We start from the raw sequence: 26,935 nt of genomic DNA, 5'->3' as shown, positions 1-26,935 counted from the left end.
TTTAAACAGAGGCTGGATGGCCATCTGTCAGGGGTGATTTGAATGCAATATTCCTGCTTCTTGGCAGGCGGTTGGACTGGATGGCCCATGAGGTCTCTTCCAACTCTTTGATTCTATGATTCTATGATTATGAGATGTTATAGATCGAAGCCAAGCACAATACGAATATAGTGATACTGCAGTGTTTAAATCATATTTCTGACTATCTATAGATACCAGTTCCTGGATACCATATCTTTGTTACAGTCTAACATGACTAATATAGGAATCCCAAGGTGGTAGTCATAATAATAGTTAGGGAAGGGGAGATAAAACTGGAATAAACTAACTACACTATGGAGATGTGTGCTTTCCACCTACGCAACTGTGAAGCCAACAGGAAATTGAAAGTCACCTGGAAAGGTGAAGAGCTTGAACATTGTTTCCATACTAAATATCTTGGTGTCACCTTAGATTGTCACCTGTTGTGCCACCTCTACAAAGTCCTGGAGATACTTATTTTGCATAGAATAATGGGAAAAATATACCCATGTCAGGGGCGGCTCAACCCATTACACAAAGTATGCATTTGCAGTATAGTTGATTTTGCCCAGGGGCTCTCTTGAGGCACTCTTGGGGGAAAATAGACCTTGACATATGCGAGTTGTAGTTACTGAGATGCAAAGTTCACCTACAATCTAAGAGCATTCTGAACTCCACCAATTATGGAATTGAATCAGATATGGCACACAGAACTCCCACAACGAACAGAAAATATATATCAGTGATTAGTTTGGGGGGGGGGGGGGCTCCAAAATACTGTTTGCTTACCGTTGAAAATTACCTAGGGCCACCTCTGCCCATGTCTGATTCCACAGCAAGCTGGCTTCAGGAAAGGCAAAAGCTGCACATCGCAAGTGCTGAACCTGAGTCAGCACATAGAAGATGGCTTTGAAAGGCAGCAAATCGCAGGAGCTGTCTTCATAGACCTGTCAGCGGCTTATGATACTGTAAACCACCGCCCCCTCCTGAGAAAAATGTATAATATCACAAAGTACTATCATCCCACCCGCCTCATAGGAAACCTGCTACAAAACAGGAGCTTCTTTGTTGAGTTCCAGGGCCAGAGAAGCAGATGGTGGAAACAGAAGAACAGCCTGCCTCAGGGGAGCGTGCTTGCTTCATCGATGTTCAACATCTACACAAATGACCAGCCACTGCCAGAAGGGACAGAGAGTTTCATCTATGCTGATGATCATGCCATTACCGCTCAAGCAGGGAGCTTTGAGATGATTGAACAGAAGCTCTCCGAAGCTCTAGGTGCTCTTACTGCCTATTACAGGGAAAACCAGCTGATCCCTAATCCATCTAAAACAAAGACATGTGCTTTTCACCTTAAGAACAGACAAGCATCCCAAGCTCTGAGGATCACCTGGGAAGAAATCCCACTGGAGCATTGCAGCACACCCAAATACCTGGGAGTCACTCTGGACCATGCTCTGACCTACAAAAAGCACTGCCTGAATATCAAGCAAAAGGTGGGTGCTAGAAACAATATCATACGAAAGCTGACTGGCACAACCTGTGGATCACAACCAGACACAGTGAAGACATCTGCCCTTGCGCCGTGCTACTCTGCTGCTGAGTATGCATGCCGAGTGTGGAACACATCTCACCACGCTAAAACAGTGGATGTGGCTCTTAATGAGACATACCACATTATCACGGGAGATAGGTGCGGTGTGCAGACAAACTTAAATCTCTAGTAAAGTGCATTTGGGATATGATGCTAGGAGTTTCCTATTCTGGGAAGGCACACTGGAACAGCCACGTCTTCAAGCTCTTCCAAAAGACTGCCAATGTTGGGGTTTGTCTGATGTCCTTGGGGAGAGAGTTCCAGAGTCGAGCGGCCACCAGAGAAGGCCCTGTCCCTCGTCCCAACCAAACGCGCTTGCGACACAGGTGGGATTGTGAGCAGGGCTTCTCCAGATGATTGGAGATATCGTGTGGGTTCGTATATAGAGATGCGGTCACGCAGGTAGGCGGGTTCCAAACCGTTTAGGGCTTTGCAGGTAAGCACCTGCACCTTGAATTGGGACCGGAAAATGAATGGCAGTCAATGGGGCTCCTTAAACAGGAGGGTTGACCTCTCTCTGTAAGGAGCACCAGTTAACAACCTGGCCGCCCCCCGTTGGACCAGTTGGAATTTCCATGCCGTTTTCAAGGGCAGCCCCACGTAGAGCGCGTTACAGTAGTCCAAATAAATTTATATTTGTTAAAATTATTCTTCATTTCAATTATTGTATTGTTTTTAAGTGTTTTTTTTGCACTACAAATAAGATATGCGCAGTGGGGATAGGAATTCATTCTTTTTTTTTTTTCAAATTATAATCCGGCCCTCCAACAGTTTGAGAGACTGTCACCTGGCCCTCTGTTCAAAACGTTTGAGGACCCCTGATCTAAACTGAAGCTGTTGATCCTCAAAATTGATATATGCAATTTCCACATATTCTTCTACATCAGTGTTTCTCAACCTGGGGGTCGGGACCCCTGGGGGGGTCATGAGGGGGTGCCAGAGGGGTCGCCAAACAATATTTTCCATTGGTCATGGGGGTTCAGTGTGGGAAGTTTGGCCCAATTCAATCATTGGTGGAGTTCAGAATGCTCTTTGATTATAGGTGAACTATAAATCCCAGCCACTACAACTCCCAAATGTCAAGGTCTATCCTCCACAAACCGTACCAGTGTCCACACTTAGGCATATTGAGTATTCATGCCAAGTTTGGTCCAGATACATCAGTGCTCTCTGGATGTAGGTAAACTACAACTCCAAAACCCAAGGTCAATGCCCACCAAATCTTTCTAGTATTTTCTGTTGGTCATAGGAACTCTGTGACCCAAGTTTGGTTCAATTCCATCATTGGTGGAGTTCAGAATGCTCTTTGATATTGTAGGTGAACTATAAATCCCAGCAACTACAACTCCCAAATGACAAAATCAATCCTCCCCTCAATCCCACAGGTATCCAGATTTGGGCATATCGAGTATTTGTGCCAAATGAATGAAAATACATCCTGCATACATTGGATATTTACAAGATAATTCATAACAGGAGCAAAATTACACTTGTGAAGTAGCAACTAAAATAATGTTATGGTTGGGGGTCACCACAACATAAGGAACTGTACTAAGGGGTCACGGCATTTGGAAGGTTGAGAACCCCTGTTCTACATCTTTTTGGCTCTTTCTCTTGGTAAACGATTTTGGATGTATCAATTTTCCTAATGTAGAAGACCTCTGACTTTTTCCTTGGTTTTCTTTAAACACCTGCCATGAATACCAGAGCCGAATCGCCCCATCCTGTGCTTCCACGTTTAGAACAATTTTGTCTTATGCAACAGACAATGGTGCCTTGATAATGTTACAGCTCAATCTCCTTAATGGAAACTGAATTAAATTAGCAGCACAAAACACGAAAGCATGCTGGAAAAGTCTTCAGTTGTGATCTCATGTCTGGGAAAGGAAACCTGATACATTATGCTGAATGTAAATCTAGCATGCCGGGTTCATGCAAGCTCAATGAAAAAGTCATTTCATTCAGAAAGCACAATATGAAATACTGCAAGAAGAAGAGGGGGGAAAGGGAGGGTGGTGGGTGGAAATCCTGGATGTTACCTAAAAGAAGGGAATGATGTAATGGCTGGTGGGAGGAGGCAAAGAGTCCCTTAACACGCACAGAGTTTCCCCTGCCTTTGGACCCTGGAAGAAAGTGAAGTGAAAAGCAGCTGGAAATGTCCTTTGCAGAAAAACTCCACGCAGAAAAGTCGGACAAATACCTCTTTCCAGTAAGTTTTGAACTTTTCTGATTGTTAACATCTATACATTGGACAAATCTATAATGTGTGTACATTTGTCTCGGCTCCAATTCATATTCATCTCTCCTTCCTCTCCTCCTTTTCCTTTCTTTCTCACTGTACGATCCTCAGGACTGAGACCCACCTTTTCACGTCTCACTGTAAAGCTTTACATACATGGATAATGCTCTAAAAGTAAATAATAATATAGAGCACTATATTCTTTTATTTAACTAAGGTGGGGGAGATAAACTGTACTGTAAAACAAAAATTCAATATGAACGTATATCATTTGAAGTAAGCCTGTTGATTTGGTGTACCTTACTTTCAAATACATGATTACAGGACTGGGATACAGGTTTGAGATAGATAGATAGATAGATAGATAGATAGATAGACAGACAATAGAATATTTAATAATAATAATAATAATAATAATAGAAGTAATTGTCTAGAACTGTTTTTTTCCAAAAAAAATTGCAATTGGAAGAATTCTTTTTTTTTTTTTAGGATGCTCTAAACCAACTTTTATTGAAACACATAAACAAATAACTCTTTGCAATTCATTGTCGAAGGCTTTGCAATTCATTAGATACACAAAGGGATTTTTCTCCATTTGCCAAACTTTCCCCAGACTTCACAATCTACAAGTTGGACTCTCTTCTTCTTCCTCTTCTGGCAAAGTCCCCCCAAAAATTCATCAAATGCGATGGGAACCCCAACAATAGTCTTTTCCTCTTGGGATGGATCTATGTTCCCATATTGTGGAGGGACAGTGACAGGCTTCAACCCAAAGATAGTGGTGTGTGCATCTGGGCTTTGGAAAGTGTCAGTCCAAAAACTCTAGTCTCCAAAACTTAGGATTCCAATTTCCATGGTGGGTTGTGTATCTGGCTTTAGAAGATGATCTCCAAAACCTCAAAAGTCTCCAAAAACTCAAACTTAAATGGCAGTTGGGTATGTGGTTTTGGAAGGTGTCAGTCCAAAAACTCAAAAGTCTCCAAAACTCAGCAATTGGAAGAATTCTTAAGGATTTGAGAGCAGAAGATTGTAACCAAAAGTTACCGACACACAGGAAATGTTCTGTTATATTATGGTAAATGTTACATCTTAAAATATTTGTGTCCAACACTTTCTCCCAAGTAGCTCAGGGTAACTTGCATGGTGTTGCCCCCCCCCCCCCCATATTCATTTTATCCTTGCATGACCCATGAGAAGAAGATATACAAGAAAATGCAATCGACCCAGGATTGCCCTGTGAGTACTGTGATTGAGAAGGGAATTAAATATTGATTCCAACAGTGTAGCCATTATACTTACTTATAAATATATAACCTTCCATATATGTTTATCTCATTTAACAACCTCATACATATAGTAAAGGAATATGCAGGGAATGCCGTGGATGTAGTGTACCTGGATTTCAATAAGGCCTTTGACAAGGTCCCCCATGACCTTCTGGAAAACAAACTAGTCCAATGTGGGCTAGGCAAAACTACCATTAGGTGGATCTGTAATTGGTTAAATGGACGAACCCAGAGGGTGCTCACCAATGCTTCCTCTTCATCTTGGAAAGAAGTGGCGAGTGGAGTGCCGTTCCGTCCTGGGCCCGGTCCTGTTCAACATTTTTATTAATGACTTAGATAAAGGGTTAGAAGGCAGGATCATCAAGTTTGCAGACGACACCAAATTGGGAGGGATAGCCAATAGGGCTGGGCGGTTTCGTTTCGTTAATTCGTAATTCGTTAATAATTCGTCAATTTTTTCAATTACAAAACGATAACGAACCATTCTGGAGCAATTTTTTTAAAAAAACGAATTTTTAAACACGTTTTGTAAATGCTTTGTATTTCGTTATTGTATTCGTTTCGTTATTGTTCTGAGGTCGTTTCGTTATTATTTCCGCATGTCTGGGGCAAGTTTTTTGTTTAATTAGTGAAAAAAAATTATAATATCACACCAACAGTCAACAACAGAGGGAGAGGGAAGCTTCAGAAGTTTTTGGAGGTTTTTTAGCGTATTTCGCGGTCGCGTCCGCCACTAACAAATCGATTCGTTATTGTTTCGGAAATCGATTCGTTAATGTTTTGTAATTTTTTTCACATTTACGAAATTTCGTAAATATCGAACTTTTTAAAAGGAAAATTTTGTAATTATTTTAAATAACGAAACACAAAACCCCCCAAAAAACGAATCGATTTTAGAAACAAATTTTTCCGTTGTTACCCAGGCCTAATAGCCAATACTCCAGAGGACAGGAGCAGGATTCAAAACGATCTTGACAGATTAGAGAGATGGGCCAAAACTAATAAAATGAAGTTCAACAGTGACAAATGCAAGATACTCCACTTAGGCAGGAAAAATGAAATGCAAAGATACAGAATGGGAAACAATGCCTGGCTCAAGCGCAGTACGTGTGAAAAAGATCTTGGAGTCCTCGTGGACAACAAGTTAAACATGAGCCAACAATGTCATACGGTGGCAAAAAAAGCCAATGGGATTTTGGCCTGCATCAATAGGAGCATAGTGTCTAGATCTAGGGAAGTAATGCTACCCCTCTATTCCGCTTTGGTTAGACCACACCTGGAATGTTGTGTCCAATTCTGGGCACCACATTTGAAGAGGGATATTGACAAGAGGAATGTGTCCAGAGGAGGGCGACTAAAATGATCAAGGCTCTGGAGAACAAGCCCTATGAGGAGCGGCTTAAGGAGCTTGACATGTTTAGCCTGAAGAAGAGAAGGCTGAGAGGAGATATGATAGCCATGTATAAATATGTGAGAGGAAGTCACAGGGAGGAGGGAGCAAGCTTGTTTTCTGCTTCCTTGGAGACTAGGATGCGGAACAATGGCTTCAAACTACAAGAGAGGAGATTCCATCTGAACATGAGGAAGAACTTCCTGAATGTGAGAACCGTTCAGCAGTGGAACTCTCTGCCCCGGAGTGTGGTGGAGGCCCCTTCTTTGGAAGCTTTTAAACAGAGGATAGATGGCCATCTGTCAGGGGTGCTTCTTGGCAGGAGGTTGGACTGGATAGCCCATGAGGTCTCTTCCAACTCTATGATTCTATGATTCTATATTATCCCATGAGATAGATATCCCCTCTCTTTCCAACTGACTCCCCTCGGTGAGAGAGCGTGGGTTATAAATAAAGTATTATTATTATTATTTTACTGATACAAAATCACAGTATGTCACAGCAAAGAGATCTATATATTGGATTTCGTATCACAAAATCACAAGTCCAACACTTCCCAAGTGCCTAGGACTGTGTGATGTATTTTCTAATGATTTGCACAGATCCAAGTAAGGTGGCTTTTTGCAGTTCACATATCGCGATTTTGTCAATGTTTATTGTTTCCAAATGCTGGCTGAGATCTATTGCTATGGCAGCCAGTGTGCCGATGACCACTGGGACCACCTGAACTGGTTTATTGCAGAGCCTTTGCAGTTCGATTTTGAGGTTCTGATAATGGCTGAGTTTTTCCTGTTGTTTTTCTTCAGTGTGACAGTGTGGCAACATCAATCATCCAAACTTTTTTCTTTTCCACAATCATGATGTCTAGTGATGTATTATTATTGACACAAAAGCACAGTATGTCACAGCAAACGAAATCTATATGCTGGATTTCGTATCACAAAATCACAAGTCGAACACTCCCAACTATCTAGGACTGTGTGATGTATTTTCGAATGATGCGTGCAGATCCAAGTAAGGTGGCCTTTTGCAGTTGACCGATTGTGATTTTGTCAATGTTTATTGTTTCCAAATGCCGGCTGAGATCTTTTGGCATGGCACCCAGTGTGCCAATGACCGTGATTTATTATTATTATTATTATTATTATTATTATTATTATTATTATCCTGCTTGACCAGAGTTTGGAAAAGTTACCTTTCAGTCACTTCTCCTCACCCCATCTCACTCCAAAAACATGCTGGTCAGAGGATTCTGGGAGTTGTAGTCCTAAAAGTTATGTTTCTAAGCTCAAGCCTTTCTCCAGTGGCTTTTTATAACTACAAGCACATGCAATTATTATAAACGTAAAAGGAAATAATAATAATAATAATAATAATAATAAAACTTTATTTATACCCCGCCACCATCTCCCCAAGGGGACTCGGAGCGGCTTACATGAGGCCGAGCCCAACAACACATCAATAAAAACAGCAAGCAATAAGCAAATAAACAATACAATTAATATAACTCAACATATAGACAATAACACGCAAAGATTTAAAAACCTATGGTTGGGCCAGATGTAAAAGTTTAAAAATTTAAAAATAAATCCTGGGCATGAACAGAGGTAGGTAGGATGTATCTAGTAGGAGGGTTTTAAAGGAAATTTAGGGAGAACAACCCAACGGATAGTTAAAGTGCTTCTGAGGACATTTTGCAGGGACTTATTTCCTTTATTAGTTGGTTTTCCCTGTAATAGGCAGTAAGAGCACCTAGAGCTTCGGAGAGCTTCTGTTCAACCATCTCAAAGCTCCCTGCTTGAGCGGTAATCTAAAACACAGACATGTGCCTTTCACCTTAAGAACAGACAAGCATCCTGAGCTCTGAGGATTACCTGGGAAGGAATCCCACTGGAGCATTGCAGCACACCCAAATACCTGGGAGTCACTCTGGACCGTGCTCTGACGTACAAGAAGCACTGCCTGAACATCAAGCAAAAAGTGGGTGCTAGAAACAATATCATACGCAAGCTGACTGGCACAACCTGGGGATCACAACCAGACACAGTGAAGACATCTGCCCTTGGGCTATGCTACTCTGCTGCTGAGTACACATGCCCAGTGTGGAACACATCTCACCACACTAAAACAGTGGATGTGGCTCTTAATGAGACATGCCGCATTATCACAGGGTGTTTGCGCCCTACACCACTGGAGAAATTACACTGCTTAGCCGGTATTGCATCACCTGACATCCAGTTGGCTGGGAAGTAGCTTACTTACTTACTTACTTACTTAGGCGATCCCTCGTTGGACGAGTAAGATGGTCTTCCATCATGGGTTTCCTTGTGGGTCCGCATGTGGCTGTGGAGCCCTATTCTTGCTCTGCATCTTCTTCTGCAGTGAGGGCATTGGTTTCCAGGTGGAAGGCGGTCCCGGTCGGGGTTGGCTTGACGTGCCTTCCTCCTGGCACGTTTCTCTCTTTCACCCTCCACTCGTGCCTCCTCGAATTCTGCAGCACTGCTGGTCACAGCTGACCTCCAGCTGGAGCGCTCAAGGGCCAGGGCCTCCCAGTTCTCAGTGTCTATGCCAGAGTTTTTAAGGTTGGCTTTGAACCCATCTTTAAATCTCTTTTCCTGTCCACCAACATTCCGTTTTCCGTTCTTGAGTTCGGAGTAGAGCAACTGCTTTGGGAGACGGTGGTCAGGCATCCGGACAACGTGGCCTGTCCAGCGGAGTTGGTGTTGGAGGACCATCGCTTCAATGCTGGTGGTCTTTGCTTCCTCCAGCACGCTGACGTTTGTCCGCTTGTCTTCCCAGGAGATTTCCCAGGACAGTCCATCGAGGGGGAGGGAAGTAGCAGCCAATAGTGAAAGGACCAAGGCAGTGACATTCCCAGCTCATCCCTTGTTTGGGTATCAGCCAGCACGTCAACGACTTAAATCAAGAAATAGTTTTCTTAGATCTACAGAGACACTCGCTGAAACACCTCAGCAAGCGAGAGTCCTAAAGTGGCAGGCTCAAACCCAGCACCTCAATCCGTGGGTGATACCGGATGAGAGACTCCCTCCTGGGCACTCAGAAGACTGGATGACTTGGAAGGCGCTGAACAGACTGCGCTTTGGCACCACGAGATGCAGAGCCAATCTTAAGAAATGGGGCTACAAAGGTGAATCCACAACATGCGAGTGCGGAGAAGAGCAAACCACAGACCACCTGCTGCAATGCAACCTGAGCCCTGCCACATGCACAATGGAGGACCTTCTTGCGGCAACACCAGAGGCACTCCAAGTGGCCAGATACTGGTCAAAGGACATTTAATCAACTACCAAGTTTTCAAATTTTGTGTTGTTTTTTTAATCTGCTTGTTTGTTTTGTTCTGTTAGAAATGTAATACAATGGTATGGTTGCTGATGGCACGATAAATAAATATTTCCTTTATTCAGGAAATCATAGTCCAGAATTTGCAAGGCCTGAACAAGGCAGTTGATGATCTTGAAAGTCTCTCATTCTATAAATCTAAGTCTAGCTGATAGCAAATAACAACAAATGAGTCACAGGCAAAGACATCATCCCAGCAACTGCCAATGGACAGCACTACATTATCTATATAAATAAAAATGTAATGTTTGTTTGTGGTATTCACAGAACTCAAAAACCACTGGGGGAATTGACACCAAATTTGGACACAATACACCTAACAACCCAATGTATGTCCTTCACTAAAAAAAATGATTTTGTCATTTGGGAGTTGTAGTTGCCGGAATTTATAGTTCACCTACAATCAAAGAGCATTCTGAACCCCACCAACGATGGAATGGAACCAAACTTGGGACACAGTTCTCCCCTGACCAACAGAAAATACTGGAAGGGTTTGGTGGGCAGTGTCCTTTGGTTTTGGAGTTGTAGTTCACCTCCATCCAGAGATCACTGTGGACTCAAACAATGATGGATCTGGACCAAACTCTACATGAATACTCAATATGCCCAAATGTGAACACTGGTGGAGTTTGGGGAAAATAGAATCTTGACATTTTGGAGTTGTAGTTGCTGGGATTTATAGTTCTCCTACAATCACAGAACATTCTGAACCCCAACAACAATAGAATTGGGCCAAAGCTCCCGCCCAGAACCATGTGGTCCACAGCAACGCATGGCAGGGGACGGCTAGTGCCTTTATAAAAACGAACACGAAGGGAAATGTGAGTTTTACAAATTCCATCCATTAGAGTTCTTCTCCTATAAGGTACAATCTCAACCATACCTGGTCTAACCAGATTGATACAAATCTAAGCAAATTTACCACCCCACTCTTCAAACATTTACCTTGAATAGGTAGAATTCCAAGTATTTGCCCCTCCAGTGTCCTTTGGCTTAGATTTCCACCTTTAAAACAAACAGGAAAGACAGGATTCTCCGAGACAAGACTGAGGAACCTACTCTATATTATCATCTACCTAAATGTTCTTGGGAAAAATCTTTTGACAACAGCACCTGGGGTAACAGGGCCTAAAAGAGGAACAGCAGCCACTAATCTATATAAATAAAAATGTAATGTTCGTTTGTGGGATTAACAGAACTCAAAAACCACTGGACGAATTGACACCAAATTTGGACACAAGACACCTAACCGTCCAATTTATGTCCTTCACTAAAAAAAAATTGATTTTGTTATTTGGGAGTTGTAGTTGCTGGGATTTATAATTCATCTACAATCAAAGAGCATGCTGAACCCCCCCCAACGATGGAATTGAACCAAACTTGGCACACAGTTCTCCCATGACCTACAGAAAATACTGAAGGGTTTGGTCAGCATTGACCCTGAGTTTGGGAGTTGTAGTTCACCTATATCTAGAGATCACTGTGGACTCAAACTATGATGGATATGGACCAAACTCTACACAAATACTCAATATGCCCAAATGTGAACACTGGTGGAGTTTGGGGAAAATAGAATCCTGACATTTGGGAGTTGTAGTTGCTGGGATTTATAATTCACCTACAATCAAAGAGCATTCTGAACTCCACCAACGATAGAATTGATAGTGGGCCATAGCAACGCGTGGCAGGGGATGGCTAGTGTCAGAATAAAGATAGTTTAAGAAAATGGAAACATTATTACTGCCATATAGAGAACAGACATTCTCAGTGCATTCATGACTACTGAGTGAACTTGGTTTGGCTTGACAATTAACTTCACTCAAGGCATGAACAGCTTGCAAGAAAGGTTGCATGTTTAATAAACAAATGTTATTGTTGTTTCATGAGGAGACAGGAAAATTTAGAGAAGATAATGATGCTGGGGAAAATGGAAGGAAAAAGGAAGAGGGGCCAACCAAGGGCAAGATAGATGGATGGCATCCTTGAAGTGACTGGCTTGACTCTGAAGGAGCTGGGGGAGGCGATGGCCAACAGGGAGCTCTGGCGTGGGCTGGTCCATGAGGTCACAAAGAGTCGGAAATGACTGAACGAATGAACAACAATTGTTGTTTCTTGCTTTTACTGTTAATACTCGCCACTGCAATGTCCCGACAAGACAGAGGTCCTTCTGGTCGATCGTAAACCAGACCGGGGTATAGTGTGGCAACCTGTGCTGGACGGGGTTGCACTCCCCCTGAAGTCACAGGTCCGCAGTTTGGGGGTCCTCCTGGATTCTTCCCTTACGTTTGAGGCTCAGGCGTCGGTGGTGGCTGGGAGGGCCTTTGCACAATTAAGACTGGTGTGCCAACTGCGACCGTACCTCAGGAAGGCAGATCTGGCCAAAGTGGTCCACGCCTTAGTCACCTCTAGACTGGATTACTGCAATGCACTCTACGTGGGGCTGCCCTTGAAAATGACCCGGAAATTTCAGATGATCCAATGGGCGGCAGCCAGGTTGTTAACTGGGGTGCCCTACAGGGAGCAGTCAACCCTCCTATTCAAGGAGCTCCACAGGCTGCCATTCATTTACCAGACCCAATTCAAGGTGCAGGTTCTTAAAGCCCTGAATGGTTTGGGACCCGCCTACCTGTGTGGCTGCATCTCCATATACGAACCCACACGATTCCTTCGATCAACTGGAGAGGCCCTGCTCTCGATCCCTCCAGCATCGCAGGCATGATTGGTGGGGACGAGAGAGAGGGCCTTTTCAGTGGTGGCCCCTCGACTCTGGAACTCACTCCCTAAAGACATCAGACAGGCCCCAACTGTGGCAATCTTCAGGAGGAGCTTGAAGACGTGGCTGTTCCAGTGTGCCTTCCCGGAATAATGATCCTATAGCACTTTGTTCTCCAAAGCACTTTACATTTCTTTAGGTCTGCTCGTATGCCCTTCCACAAACACCAGTATCACCTTTTTGTCCATGTCCCAGCATTACTTTCAATTTTAACTTTACATTTGGCCTTCCCACTGTTTTTAACTGTGGGTTGTCTTATTGATAATGTTGTATATTTTATTGTCTATGTTTTTTATTGCTTGTATTGTTGTTTTATTGCTTGTTTTGTTGTATTTGGGCTCGGCCTCATGTAAGCTGCACCGAGTTCCTTGGGGAGATGGTAGTGGGGTACAAATAAAGTGTTGTTGTTGTTGTTGTTGTTGTTGTTGTTGTTGTTGTTATTATTATTATTATTATTGGGAACTGGTGTTATGTTCTGACAATATTAAATTTCCTAGTTGTGAAATCTTGGATTCCAAAATTATTTCAGCTTCTCACACAGTGGCCTCATGCAAACAATGACCACATTACAACACTGAGGAGACAAGTTTAAAAACGCCCACAATTCTATGTAGTAGTAATAATAATAATAATAGTATTTATTATTATTATTATTATAAATATTATTATTATTATAACTACATGACAGGACTGGACATTGTTTTAATGAGTATTTATAGAATTATGTTTTATTACAGTGTTATGATTTTATCGATGTTGATGTTTTATATTGTTATTGTGTTCTTGGTGGCATTGAATTTTGCCTTGTAAACCGCCTCGAATAAATAATACTTTATTTATACCCCACCACCATTTCCCCAAGGGGACTCGGGGCGGCTTACATGAGGCCAAGCCCAACAATACAGCAAAGTAAATATAAACATAAAAATACAACAATAAAATAAATGAAAGCAAAAATACAAAATACAAAAAATACAAAGAAAAAAACAATACAAGTAAACATGCAGCGGTATAAAAACACAATAAATTAAATGACAACAGTTGAACACAATGGGCAGGGCTGGTTGCAAAGATTTAAAAATTTAAAACACTGGGTGAGAAAGCAATGTAATGTATCTGGAAGGAGGATCCGATGGGACAAAAAAACAATACGTTTCCTTCTGTTCTCGCCTTTGCCCCTATCGTCAGTATGTGAATCAATATAGAGGCCCATAATGGGTTACTATAAAATCCAAACCGGAAAATAACTGGAGCTGAGACAGGACAAGGTCTTGTAAGAAAAGATAGCTCGCCTTGATAAGTATTTGACAGTTGATGTTTGAAGCTCTGTAACCTAAGGTCTTAAATGCTGCAATTGCCTTCAGTTATAAATGGAAGTATTCGTCTAAATCAGTGAGATGTAATTTCTGTTAGCACAACTGTTCCTTTCACTGGTAAAGAGCTTGTATCGTAGCAGTCAAAGGCATAACTGTGTAGAATAGAAGCGTAACAGACATAGCTGTATTTTATGCTCCACACTGACCCCGTTCTTAATGAATAGGTATCTGTCAGAAGCTACTTTTCACTGAGGAGACTGATGGCATAGGCATTTGGCAAATATGTAAGAATGAAAAGGTGTTAAGCTGTTGGCACGTCTACTGGAAGAGCAGGGATGTAGGTCTCAAGAAAAGGTTTATCTTGTAGTTAAAGTGTCCAATGCATTTAAGCACAGACCTTGGAGTACCATGTATGCATAGACACTGGATGGTATTTATTTATTTATTATTTATTTGCTTTATTTCTATACCGCGTTTCTCAACCTAAAAAACTCAATGCGGTTTACACAAAAATAATAATAATAATAATAATAATCATCATCATCATCAATTTGCAGACGACACCAAATTGGGAGGGATAGCCAATACTCCAGAGGACAGGAGCAGAATTCAAAACGATCTTGACAGATTAGAGAGATGGGCCAAAACTAACAAAATGAAGTTCATCAGTGACAAATGCAAGATACTCCACTTTGGCAGAAAAAATGAAATGCAAAGATACAGAATGGGTGACGCCTGGCTCGAGAGCAATACGTGTGAAAAAGATCTTGGAGTCCTCGTGGACAACAAGTTAAACATGAGCCAACAATGTGATGTGGCGGCAAAAAAAACCAATGGGATTTTGGCCTGCATCAATAGGAGCATAGTGTCTAGATCTAAGGAAGTAATGCTACCCCTCTATTCTGCTTTGGTTAGACCACATCTGGAATATTGTGTCCAATTCTGGGCACCACAATTCAAGAGAGATATTGACAAGCTGGAATGTGTCCAGAGGAGGGCGACTAAAATGATCAAGGGTCTGGAGAACAAGCCCCATGAGGAGCGGCTTAAGGAACTGGGCATGTTTAGCCTGAAGAAGAGAAGGCTGAGAGGAGATATGATAGCCATGTATAAATATGTGAGAGGAAGCCACAGGGAGGAGGGAGCAAGCTTGTTTTTTGCTTCCTTGGAGACTAGGACGCGGAACAATGGCTTCAAACTACAAGAGAGGAGATTCCATCTGAACATTAGGAAGAACTTCCTGACTGTGAGAGCCGTTCAGCAGTGGAACTCTCTGCCCTGGAGTGTGGTGGAGGCTCCTTCTTTGGAAGCTTTTAAACAGAGGCTGGATGGCCATTTGTCAGGGGTGATTTGAATGCAATATTCCTGCTTCTTGGCAGGGGGTTGGACTGGATGGCCCATGAGGTCTCTTCCAACTCTATGATTCTATGATTCTATCATCATCTTTATTTATACCCCACCACCATCTCCCCAAAGGGGACTCGGGGCAGCTTACATGAGGCCAAGCCCAAACAACTAATTACAACAAAGTAAGACTGAAAATGCAAACAATAAACAACATCATAATTACATAAAACATGTGAAAAGTTTCTTTTTATAATATATCAACATTCCTTGGGACTCCACAAGATATTTTTCCTTCAAAAAGGACTCCCGCACCTGAAACCATCTGAGGACATTTTTCTAGATCTCATCGTTCTAAGTTTTTCTGGATCTCATAGCTTCCGTGTTATTGAGTAACCAAATCTGCCTCAAGTTTTAGTCTAATGTTTAAAATGTGCTGAAATTATTTTGAGATGGGACACCATACCTTGGATAACTTCTGAACTTTGCTATTGGTTGTTGGCTCTGATGTCCATTTTATATATTGCTTAATGTTGTTTTCATCTTGTTTTATATTGTTTTGTGTTATTACTTTCTTGTTATGCATTTTAATGTGTTATTTTTAACTGCATTGTTGGGTTTGGCCCCATGTAAGCCATCTAATCAAGGTGAAAGAAGAAAGCGCAAAAGCTGGGTTGCAGCTAAACATAAAAAAAACCAAGATCATGGCAACAAGAATGATTGACAACTGGAAAATAGAGGGAGAAAACGTGGAGGCCGTGACAGACTTTGTATTTCTAGGTGCAAAGATTACTGTAGATGCAGACTGTGGCCAGGAAATCAGGAGATGCTTCCTTCTTGGGAGGAGAGCAATGTCCAATCTCGATAAAATAGTAAAGAGTAGAGACATCAGACTGGCAACAAAGATCCGCATAGTCAGAGCCATGGTATTCCCTGTAGTCACCTACGGATGTGAGAGCTGGAACATAGGGAAGGCTGAGCGAAGGAAGATAGATGCTTTTGAGCTGTGGTGTTGGAGGAAAGTTCTGAGAGTGCCTTGGACTGCGAGAAGATCCAACCAGTCCATCCTCCAGGAGATAAAGCCCGACTGCTCATTGGAGGGAAGGATATTAGAGACAAAGTTGAAGTACTTTGGCCACATCATGAGGAGACAGCAAAGCCTAGAGAAGACAATTATGCTGGGGAAAGTGGAAGGGAAAAGGAAGAGGGGCCGACCAAGGGCAAGATGGATGGATGGCATCCTTGAAGTGACTGGACTGACCTTGAAGGAGTTGGGGGTGGTGACGGCCGACAGGGAGCTCTGGCGTGGGCTGGTCCATGAGGTCACGAAGAGTCGGAGACGACTGAACGAATGAACAACAACAAACCATCCAAGTTCCTTCAGGGTTGGAGTATAAAAATAAAGTTGTTGTTGTTGCTGTTATCATAAAAGTTTGGACTGAAACCAGATCGGATACATCATCCCACTGACATGGAATCTACTGGCATCTGAAGAAAGCTATGAAACAGCATGCATTGCCATGTTGTACATTCACACATGACAGATTTAGTAGCCTTTACAACTGCAACATTTACATATTGTAATTGCTCAGAATGCTCAGAAATGTGGTGTAATGGCTTTTTAAATGATTTTTTTCACACATGATATGAAAGTAATATTGTTTTGTTTTTCAGCATCTCATCGCTGTCAGCTAACAAGACTGAAATGGGGTCAGTAGACATTATTTTGATAAAAACAGCCGTTCTTCTGCTTTTCTTTGGGTCCTTCCAAGTAGGCGTGTAATGCTGTCCCATTTCTGTTGACTACATGCACACTAGGAGGAAAAACATTGGAAAGATCAGATGGGTAGTATATGAGACCTGTGGAGGAATGTGGGTGCTACCAACTGCTTAATAGACAATGGTTCGGCGAGGGCTGGTGGCATGGCTCCCTCGGATGGTGCTTTTGCTGGTGGTTCTCTGCTGCATGGTATCTGTACTGTATATGTTGGCCTGCACACCAAGAGGTGACAACCAGCAGCTCAGCTTCCCTAGAGTCAACAGCCCTACAGGCAAAGAGGAGTATCAAGCTATCCTACAAGAAAGGGAAGAGCATCACTGGGACTACATCAACAGTCTGAAGAGGCAAATTGCTGAATTGAAAGATGAGCTCCAACAGAGGAGCGAGCAGTTGAAGAACATGCAAGGGCACAATACCGACTCTCTGGGAGTGGTGGGAATAGACCAAGTGAATGCAGAGAAGCCCCAGAAAGCTCTCTTGCAGTTCTTGCATTCCCAAATGGACAAAGCGGAGATAGACACTGGTGTGAAGCTCCCAACTGAGTATGCCGCAGTACCCTTTGAAAGCTTCACCCTGCAGAAAGTGTACCAACTGGAGATGGGCCTTACACGTCACCCTGAGGAGAAGCCCGTGCGGAAAGACAAGCGGGATGAATTGACAGAAGCTATTGAACTGGGTCTGGAGACTTTAAACAGCCCAGCAAGTAGCAGCGACCCAAACCATCGGACATACTCCTCCTCTGACTTCATAGAAGGTATGCATTTTTTTACTCATTATGGAATGAGTGAGAATGAGTGCCTCATGTTTGGACCAATTGACTGAATTCTTTTCTTCCTCAGAACACCGATGCCTACTACTAGACAGGCTCATCAGCATTGGCTCCTCTCTCTCTCTTTCTTGGTATAGGGAACGAAGCAGGTGCTCCTGGGAGGGAGGGTCCTCCTTATCTTCTTGCCCCCTCCCCAATTATTATCCCCCTATCAAAAGCTTGCAAACCCATCCCCAAAGAGAGGGTGGGGGGGAGAGCCCCATACACTTTTCCTTGGTGTACCTTTGGTAAAAGGATGGCGCACAGCTCCCAGATGGAACAAAGAAACAGGAGGGATCCAGATGGGAATCAGGTCACCAGTATCTTGGCCAAGGGCTTCCCAAGGATCCAAGGGAAGGGGTGTCGCAACCCTGCACAGCGTCTCTCAGTATAAACAGTCACTCACTATGCTCGTCGTCAATCAGTCTGTAGTCAAAACTAAAGTAGATTCAAACAACAAACTAGACAGGGATAATAATAATAATAATAATAATAATACTTTATTTATACCCCGCCACCATCTCCCCAAGGGACTCGGAGCGGCTTACATGAGGCCAAACCCAACAACACATCAATAAAACAAGAAAGCAATAAACAAAAACAATACAATGCAATACAATTAATATAAATCACATATAAATAATAAGCAATAAACATTAGCACACAAGGATTTAAAAACCTATGGCCGGGCCAATTGTAATAGTTTAAAATTTAAAAAATAAACTCTGGGCATGAATAAAGTAGGATATAGCTGTTAGGAGGGTTTTAAAAGAAGTGAGGGGAGCGCAGTCCAACCCAATCCAATAGTTAAAGTGCATTCTGAGGACATATTGCAGGGAATTATTTTCCTTATTCCAGGAAGGCACACTGGAACAACCACATTTTCAGGATAATTCAGGAAGCATAGTCAATAGTCCAGTGCAAAGATTCTCACCAACATATCCAAACAATATGTAGTCCAAAGTCAAGGACTAGCACACAAAGTCATCCAACAGAGTTCCAAGCTATAGCAGGTTCCAAACGTTGTTCCCAACAAAGACCAAATCTAAACTGCTACTCTTTATGCTCCATAGCACAAGTGCTCTCACCTGTTGGCTCTGTGCCAACAGGGCAGACCTACGCAGGTGAATAGCATGAGTCCTCAGTTGCAGCCTTTCTGGGATATTTAACTTTGCCCATTGCTCTCCTGATCCTGAGTTAACTCAGGTCTCCCTCTTGCCTGAGGCCCTTGGTCCTGGACTGCAGGGGTAGCTTCCTCGGTGACAGGCTGCAGTTGTTGTTGTTCCCTGCTTTCCACTGACTCAAATGCTGGGCCTGGCAGCCTCTCATCTTCATCTGTATTGCAGTTCCTGACAAGGGGCTCCTGGCCTGGGGAGGGGGGGGGGGGGGTGACATCCGCTTTGGCATTCATCTCTGCTGCCATTACTGCAACACAAGAAAGGAGAGAGAGGGATCAGCTCCATTAATTACTAGGAAAACCCAAACTGGAAAGGCCAGGAAGGGAGGCAGAGGAGGGAGGACACCCTTTGGGGATGGCGTGATGCCCACATTGGCAGTGAGTCAGTCAGGTGGGCCAGGAAGGAAGGGAAAAGGGGAGAAAAGGGAGGACAAAGGTGCATGCGTTTAATATCCCTCCGCATTATCCGACCATTTTGTTTATCCGACATTCTACCGGCCCGTTTATGTCAGACTAGCCATCCCCTGCCACACGTTGCTGTGGCCCACGGGGGTTCTGTGTGGGAGGTTTGGCCCAGTTCTATCGTTGCTGGGGTTCAGAATGCTCTGTGATTGTAGGTGAACTATAAATCCCAGCAACTACTACTCTCAAATGTCAAGATTCTATTTTCCCCTAACTCCACCACTGTTCACATTTGGGCATATTGAGTATTCATGTAGGGTTTGGTCCAGATCCATCCTTGTTTGAGTCCACAGTGCTCTCTGAATGTAGGTGAACTACAACTCCAAAACCAAAGGACACTGCCCACCAAACCTTTCAAGTATTATCTGTTGTCCATGGGAGAACTGTGTGCCAAGTTTGGCTCAATTCCATTGTTGGTGAGGTTGAGAATTCTGTTTGATTGTAGGTGAACTATAAATCCCAGCAAGTAGAACTCCCAAATGACAAAATCAATTTTTTGAGTGAAGGACATACATTGGGTTGTTAGGTGTCTTGTGTCCAAATTTGGTGTCAATTCGTCCAGTGGTTTTTGAGTTCTGTGAATACCACAAACGAACATTACATTTTTATTTATATAGATAAGCAAGACTCTACTGTAATAAAATTAAAGTCCTGTTTCCAAAATTAGAAAATGAAATCAAGGAAATACAAATGCAATAAGTCCCCACCTTAACTGGGTTTCTTCCCCATGTAGCTAAACATCAACTTATACCCTTTTTAGGAATGTCTTGCTAATTGTAGATTCCCTTCCATTTTCCTAACAGGCATTCATCGGACAGAAAGAGATAAAGGCACCTTGTATGAACTGACATTCAAAGGAGACAAAGGATATGAATTCAAGCGAATTGTTCTCTTCAGGCCGTTTGGCCCCATCATGAAAATTAAGAATGAAAACCTCAATATGGCCCAGACACTCATCAATGTCATAGTCCCACTGGCAAAAAGAGCAAGCAAGTTTCGGCAATTCATGGAAAATTTCAGGTTGGTATGGCTGTGCATGCCTCCTTCTCCCTAAGCAGATGCGGATAACTTGCAAGTCAGAGGTTCATCACAAGAGCAGCCGCTAACAAACCCAAACAGTTCTAAACAAAAGTTAGTTGCCAACTAAATGTTAAGGGAAATACATAGCATAGATTTTCTCCAAGAAAATATAGATCTGCAAGCTTCAGTAATCAGATATACAAATTAAGCCAGAGTCAATTGCAAGAGACTAGTACTGGGAAAATTCACCTATGTTTGCAAATTATGGAGCTGCGTGAAAATATATACAACTAGCCATCCCCTGCCACCTGTTGCTGTAGCCCAGTCTGTGGTTATGTGTTTTGTGTGTGTATATATATTTGTATAAATTTATTCAGTTCTTGTGGATTTTCTCGGGCCATATGGGTAGGTACCGCTCCGGCGGGAAGGTAACGGCGCTCCATGCAGTCATGCCGGCCACATGACCTTGGAGGTGTCTACGGACAACGCTGGCTCTTCGGCTTAGAAATGGAGATGAGCACCACACCCCAGAGTCAGACATGACTGGACTTAATGTCAGGGGACTACCTTTACCTTTACCTATGGCCATGTTCTAGAGGCATTTCTCCTGACGTTTCGCCTGCATCTATGGCAAGCATCCTCAGAGGTGAGGTCCTCACCTCTGAGGATGCTTGCCATAGATGCAGGCGAAACGTCAGGAGAAATGCCTCTAGAACATGGCCGTATAGCCCGAAAAAACCCACCAGAACTGAGTGATTCCAGCCATGAAAGCCGTCGACAATACATATATATTTAATGTTTATTTATTATTTACAGATTTTATATTCCGCCCTTCTCACCCCGCAAGGGACTCAGGGCGGATTACAGTGTACACATATATGGCAAACATTCAATGCCAATTTTTGACATACAAACATATACAGACATACACAGAGGCTATTTAACTTTTTCTGGCCGCCAGGGGAGCTGTTGCTTTCATCTTCCATCTGTGACGATGATGAAGCACTTCTGCATTCCCCGCATGCTTCCCCGCTGGAATGCTTTGCTGGAGTCTTCTTTATGGCGTCATAAATCAGTTAATTTAGCCTCCCCACACTTTAAGGTGGTACCTAATTTTCCTACTTGAGAGATGCAACTGTTTTCGGGTTGCAAAGGTCGACAACAGGCTACGCAATGGTTGGAAACCCACTCCAACCCGGGCTGGCTTTGAACTCATGACCTTTTGGTCAGAGTGATCTTAATGCAGCTGGCACTCAGCCAGCTGCGCCACAATGTGTGTGTATACATATGCAGTTTTGCGCATGTGTTGTAATGTTGTTGGGTTTTTTGGGTTTTTAAGTCTCTTCTGTTGTGTTTTTCAGTGTTTTTATGAGTGATGGTCACTCATTGGCTTAATAGGTGTATTGTGTCCAAATTGAGTGTCAGTTCATCCAGTGGTTTTTGAGTTATGTTAATCCCACAAATGAACATTACATTTTTATTTATATAGACTAGCCGTCCCCTGCCACGCGTTGCTGTGGCCCAGTCTGGTGATCTGGAAAATAAAGTAATGTGAAAGTGTGGGTTTCTAATATATGTAATTTATTGTTGTTTCTTTGTCAGTGTTGATGTGTAGATTGTCTGGTTTGCCTACTCTGGAATATGGAACATATAATTATCCTTCTTTAGGGGTCCCTTTCAAATCTATGATACTGTATCTGTGTGTGTGTGTGTGAATCATATATATCTCTCTATATTTATGACTGGATGACACTTTGTCAGGAGGGCTTTGATTACATTTTCCTGCCCTGGTGAACAGAGTTGGACTGGATGGCCTTAAGTATTTTGTGTTGGTCAAGGAGGTTCTGTGTGGGAAATTTGCCCCAATTCTGTCGTTTGTGGGGTTCAGAATGCTCTTTGTAGGTGAACTATAAATCCTAGTAACTACAACTCTCAAATGTCAAGGTCTATTTCCCCCAAACTGCATATTTGGGCATATGGAATATGTGTGCCAAGTTTGGTCCAGATCCATCATTGTTTGAGTCCACAGTGCTCTCTGGATGTGGGTGAACTACAATTCCCAAACTCAAGGTCAATGCCCACCAAACCCTTTTAGTGTTTTCCGTTGGTCATGGGAGTCCTGTGTGCCATATTTGGTTGAATTCCATAATTGGTGGAGTTCAGGATGGTCTTTGACTGTAGGTGAACTATAAATCCCAGCAACTACAACTCCCAAATGACAAAATCAAAAAAATTTGAGTGAAGGATATATATTGGCCTGATAGATGTATTGTTTCCAAATTTGTTGTCAATTCGTCCAGTGGTTTTTGAGTTATGTTAATCCCACAAACGAACATTACATATTTGTTTGTTTGTTTGTTTGTTTATTTGCAGCTTTTATATTCCGCCCTTCTCACCCCGCAGGGGACTCAGGGTGGATTACAGTGTACACATATATGGCAAACATTCAATGCCAATTTTTGACATACAAACATATACAGACATTCACAGAGGCTATTTAACTTTTCTGGCCGTCAGGGGAGCTGTCGCTTTCATCATCCTTCTGCGACACTGATGAAGCACTTCCGCATTCCCCGCATGCTTCCCCGCTGGAATGCTTTGCTGGAGTCTTCTTTATGGCCTCATAAATCATTTAATTTAGCCTCCCCACACTTTAAGGTGGTACCTTATTTTCCTACTTGACAGATGCAACTGTCTTTCGGGTTGCAAAGGTTGACAACAGGCTACACACAATTGGTTGGAAACCCACTCCAACCCGGGCTGGCTTTGAACTCATGATCTTAATGCAGCTGACACTCAGCCAGCTGCGCCACAATCCCGGTGCTTTATATAGATTTATATAGATTGCCCCTTATTTATATAGATTGCCCCTCTATATCCATAGATTCAACCATGGATTGAAAATATCCCCCTCCAAAAAAATCCAGAAGTTAACCTTGATTTTGTTGGGTTTTTTTTGCAAGGGATACTATGTTATCATACTACTGTATGTAATGGGATCTGAGCACAGATTTTTGTATCCAAAGGGGATCCCAGACCCAACCCCCAGTGAATATCAAGGATCACTGTACTAGAACAAATAAAAGTTTAAATTGTAATAATAATAATCATCATCATCATCATCATCTTCTTTATTTAATATCCCGCCACCATCTCCCCAATGGGGACTCGGGGCAGCTTACATGAGGCCAAGCCCAACAGCATATTACAATAAAGTAAAATCAAAACACAATAACAGCACAGTAAAATACATACAACATATGAATATGAAGACGATAAAGCAAAATCATACACAATAAAATAACATAACATAACAATGAGTGGGCAGCATATGCAAGATAAAAACTGAGATACTAAGAATGCTAAATTGTACTTAAAGGAACAGGCTTTGAAAGTATAACATAAACCTTAAGGGGTATCAGCACCTAATATCAGTTAGATTGAATTAGATTCATGTCATTTTAATTGTCCTAGCTCCATCATGAAGTTCCTTGTATTTGTGGTTAAAAGTGCCCAGGGAAACTGATGATTAATTCAATGTAAACAGACACTTTGGGGACACTTTAGGGGCCCTTCTATGCTTTCCTATATCCCAGGATCTGGTCCCAGATTATCTACTTATCCCAGATTATATGGTAGTGGAGACTCATATAATCCAGTTCAAAGTTGACAATCTGATATCAGATCCTGGGATATAGGCCAGTGTAGATCCAGCCTAAGAACCTTGGGAATTTTTTTTTTTGTCGTGTCAGGAGCGACCTAAAAAACTGCAAGTCGCTCCTGGTGTGAGAGAATTGGCTGTCTGCAAGGACGTTGCCCAGGGGACGCCCGGATGATTTGATGTTTTATCATCCTTGTGTGAGGCTTCTCTCATGTCCCCGCATGAGGAGCTGGAGCTGATAGAGGGAGCTCATCCGCCTCTCCCCGGATTCGAACCTGCGACCTGTCGGTCTTCCATCCTGCCAGCACAGGGGTTTAACCCACTGCGCCACCGAGGGCTCCATACCTTGGGAATTGAAGTATCAGATCAATGGAAGTTCAAGAGAAAAGATTCTTGGTGAAAGTACATTGGAGTTACAATTAGGCAAAAGTATTAACCTGTGAAATTTTGTGAGAAGCAAGCTGATCTGTCCACTTCTCTTCTAGGGAAATGGGCATACAACAAGACAAAAGAATTCACCTCACCGTAGTTTATTTTGGGAAAGATCAAATGAGTGAAGTCAAAGGTATTCTGGAAAACACATCCAGGTAAGTATAACATATGTTTTTATACCAATTGTATTGGCGAAATACACAATGTTAGCCTATTGATAGCATGTAGAACTGGGTCTAATAAAAGAACTTATTTCTGCCCTTAATACAAACTTTTTGATAATGTCAGAGTGAGCTATAACGTTAAGCTATTTTTAAAAAATCAATCTAGAAACATCACTGATGAATACAAATCAGTTGCATCCATTGTGGATACATCAACGTTACCTGCATTTTCATGAATAATACATCTAAACACCACACTGTCCCTCTCTTTATATCATTATTGCTGTTGCTATATGTCTTCAAGTCATGTATGACTTATGGCAACCCTAAAGCAAACCTGTCCAGCAGATTCTGGCCACTGTTTTCTCCTTCGAAGGCCAGAGCAACGACGGTTGATATTATGATTTCTAAAACTTTTGGAAGAAATCATGGCAATTGCAAAATAATGTTAAACTAGGTAAACTTTAGCTTGATGTAGAAAAGTCTGGCACTCTTGCCCAAAAGTGCAGGCTCAGGTCAATTGACAGGCCCGTAGCCAGGATTTCGCTGGGGGGGGGGGGGGGGCTGAGTCTGAGTGAAAGAGGGTCTACCCTAGCAAACCTTTTGTATCGTTACCCCAATACCCCGATGCATATGGGATATATTGAGTATGGTGATCAGATCATGATATGAATATAATAACAGTTTAAATAATGCACCAGTAAGGCCTTTTCGCGAACCACCATGAGAATTTCGGGGGGGGGGGGGGCTGGAGCCCCCCAAGCGCCCCCCCCCCCCCGGCTACATGCCTGTCAATTGATATAGGTTATTTGCATTTTAAGAAGCTCTGAATATAATTCTTGCTTTAGAAATGTACACCAGTAGCCTGGACTTACTTACTTCACTTACTTAGGCGATCCCTCGTTGGACGAGTAAGATGGTCTTCCATTATGGATTTCCCTGTGGGTCCGTATGTGGCTGTGGAGCCCTATTCTTGCTCTGCATTTTCTTCCACAGTGAGGGCATTGGTTTCCAGGTGGAAGGCGGTCCCGGTTGGGGTTGGCTTGACGCGCCTTCCTCCTGGCACGTTTCTCTCTTTCACCCTCCACTCGTGCCTCCTCAAATTCTGCAGCACTGCTGGTCACAGCTGACCTCCAGCTGGAGCGCTCAAGGGCCAGGGCTTCCCAGTTCTCAGTGTCTATGCCAGAGTTTTTAAGGTTGGCTTTGAGCTCATCTTTAAATCTCTTTTCCTGTCCACCAACGTTCCGTTTTCCGTTCTTAAGTTCGGAGTAGAGCAGCTGCTTTGGGAGACGGTGGTCAGGCATCCAGACAATGTGGCCGGCCCAGCGGAGTTGATGTTGGAGGACCATCGCTTCAATGCTGGTGGTCTTTGCTTCTTCCAGCACACTGACGTTTGTCCGCTTGTCTTCCCAAGAGATTTGCAGGATTTTCTGGAGGCAGCGCTGATGGAAACATTCCAGGAGTTGCATGTGACGTCTGTAGACAGTCCACGTCTCACAGGCATAGAGCAGGGTTGGGAGGACAATAGCTTTATAGACAAGCACCTTGGTCTCCCTACGGATGTCCCGGTCCTCAAACACTCTCTGCTTCATTCTGGAAAATGCTGCACTTGCAGAGCTCAGGCGGTGTTGTATTTCGGCGTCGATGTTGACTTTGGTGGAGAGGCCACCAAAGTCACCACCACCACCACCAGCCTGGACTACAGCCATTGCAGTACAGGACAAAAGGCAGCAGAATATCTATTCCTATTTTAGAGCAATTAAAGCCCCCTCTAGACTGTCTGCTTATCCCAGATTATATTATATTATATTATATTATTTATTTAACTTGTGTACCGCTACTCCCAATTTGGCTCAGAGCGATTTACAGAAATAGATTAAAAACAATACAATTAGCTTTAAAACAACCATAACAATAACAATAGGTAGCAAGGACAGACATATATGGCAGTGGAGACTCATATAATCCAGTTCAAAGCATGTAACCTGGGATCAGATCCTGAGATATAAGGACAGTGTAGAAGGGGCCTAAGACTGTGATCCAACATGTATTATTTGGGAACAACTATGAATGAACTCAGTGGTGATTACTTCTTTATGTCTTTAAGA

The 26,935-nt window shown here is 42.8% G+C and overlaps 1 protein-coding gene across 2 annotated transcripts in view; it reads left to right on the top strand.

Annotated features, from left to right (window-relative positions):
* The window catches only part of CSGALNACT1 (chondroitin sulfate N-acetylgalactosaminyltransferase 1), a 39,353-nt gene that overhangs the window by 5,564 nt on the left and 6,854 nt on the right, over positions 1 to 26,935 (top strand). The window contains exons 1-4 of one of the 2 annotated variants that reach the window (XM_060781370.2): positions 3,652 to 3,824; positions 16,998 to 17,857; positions 20,354 to 20,570; positions 24,717 to 24,818. In XM_060781370.2, the coding sequence (XP_060637353.2) occupies positions 17,224 to 17,857; positions 20,354 to 20,570; positions 24,717 to 24,818 (953 nt within the window). In that variant the 5' untranslated portion in view covers positions 3,652 to 3,824; positions 16,998 to 17,223. Of the gene's footprint in view, positions 1 to 3,651; positions 3,825 to 16,997; positions 17,858 to 20,353; positions 20,571 to 24,716; positions 24,819 to 26,935 lie in introns of those variants that run through there. The other variant, XM_067470125.1, reaches the window with a different exon arrangement.

The sequence above is a fragment of the Anolis sagrei genome, chromosome 6, assembly GCF_037176765.1.
Source record: "Anolis sagrei isolate rAnoSag1 chromosome 6, rAnoSag1.mat, whole genome shotgun sequence".
Classification (NCBI taxonomy): Eukaryota; Metazoa; Chordata; class Lepidosauria; order Squamata; family Dactyloidae; genus Anolis; species Anolis sagrei.
Note: the sequence above shows the minus strand (reverse complement) of the source record. Positions and strands in the feature narration are given on the sequence as shown.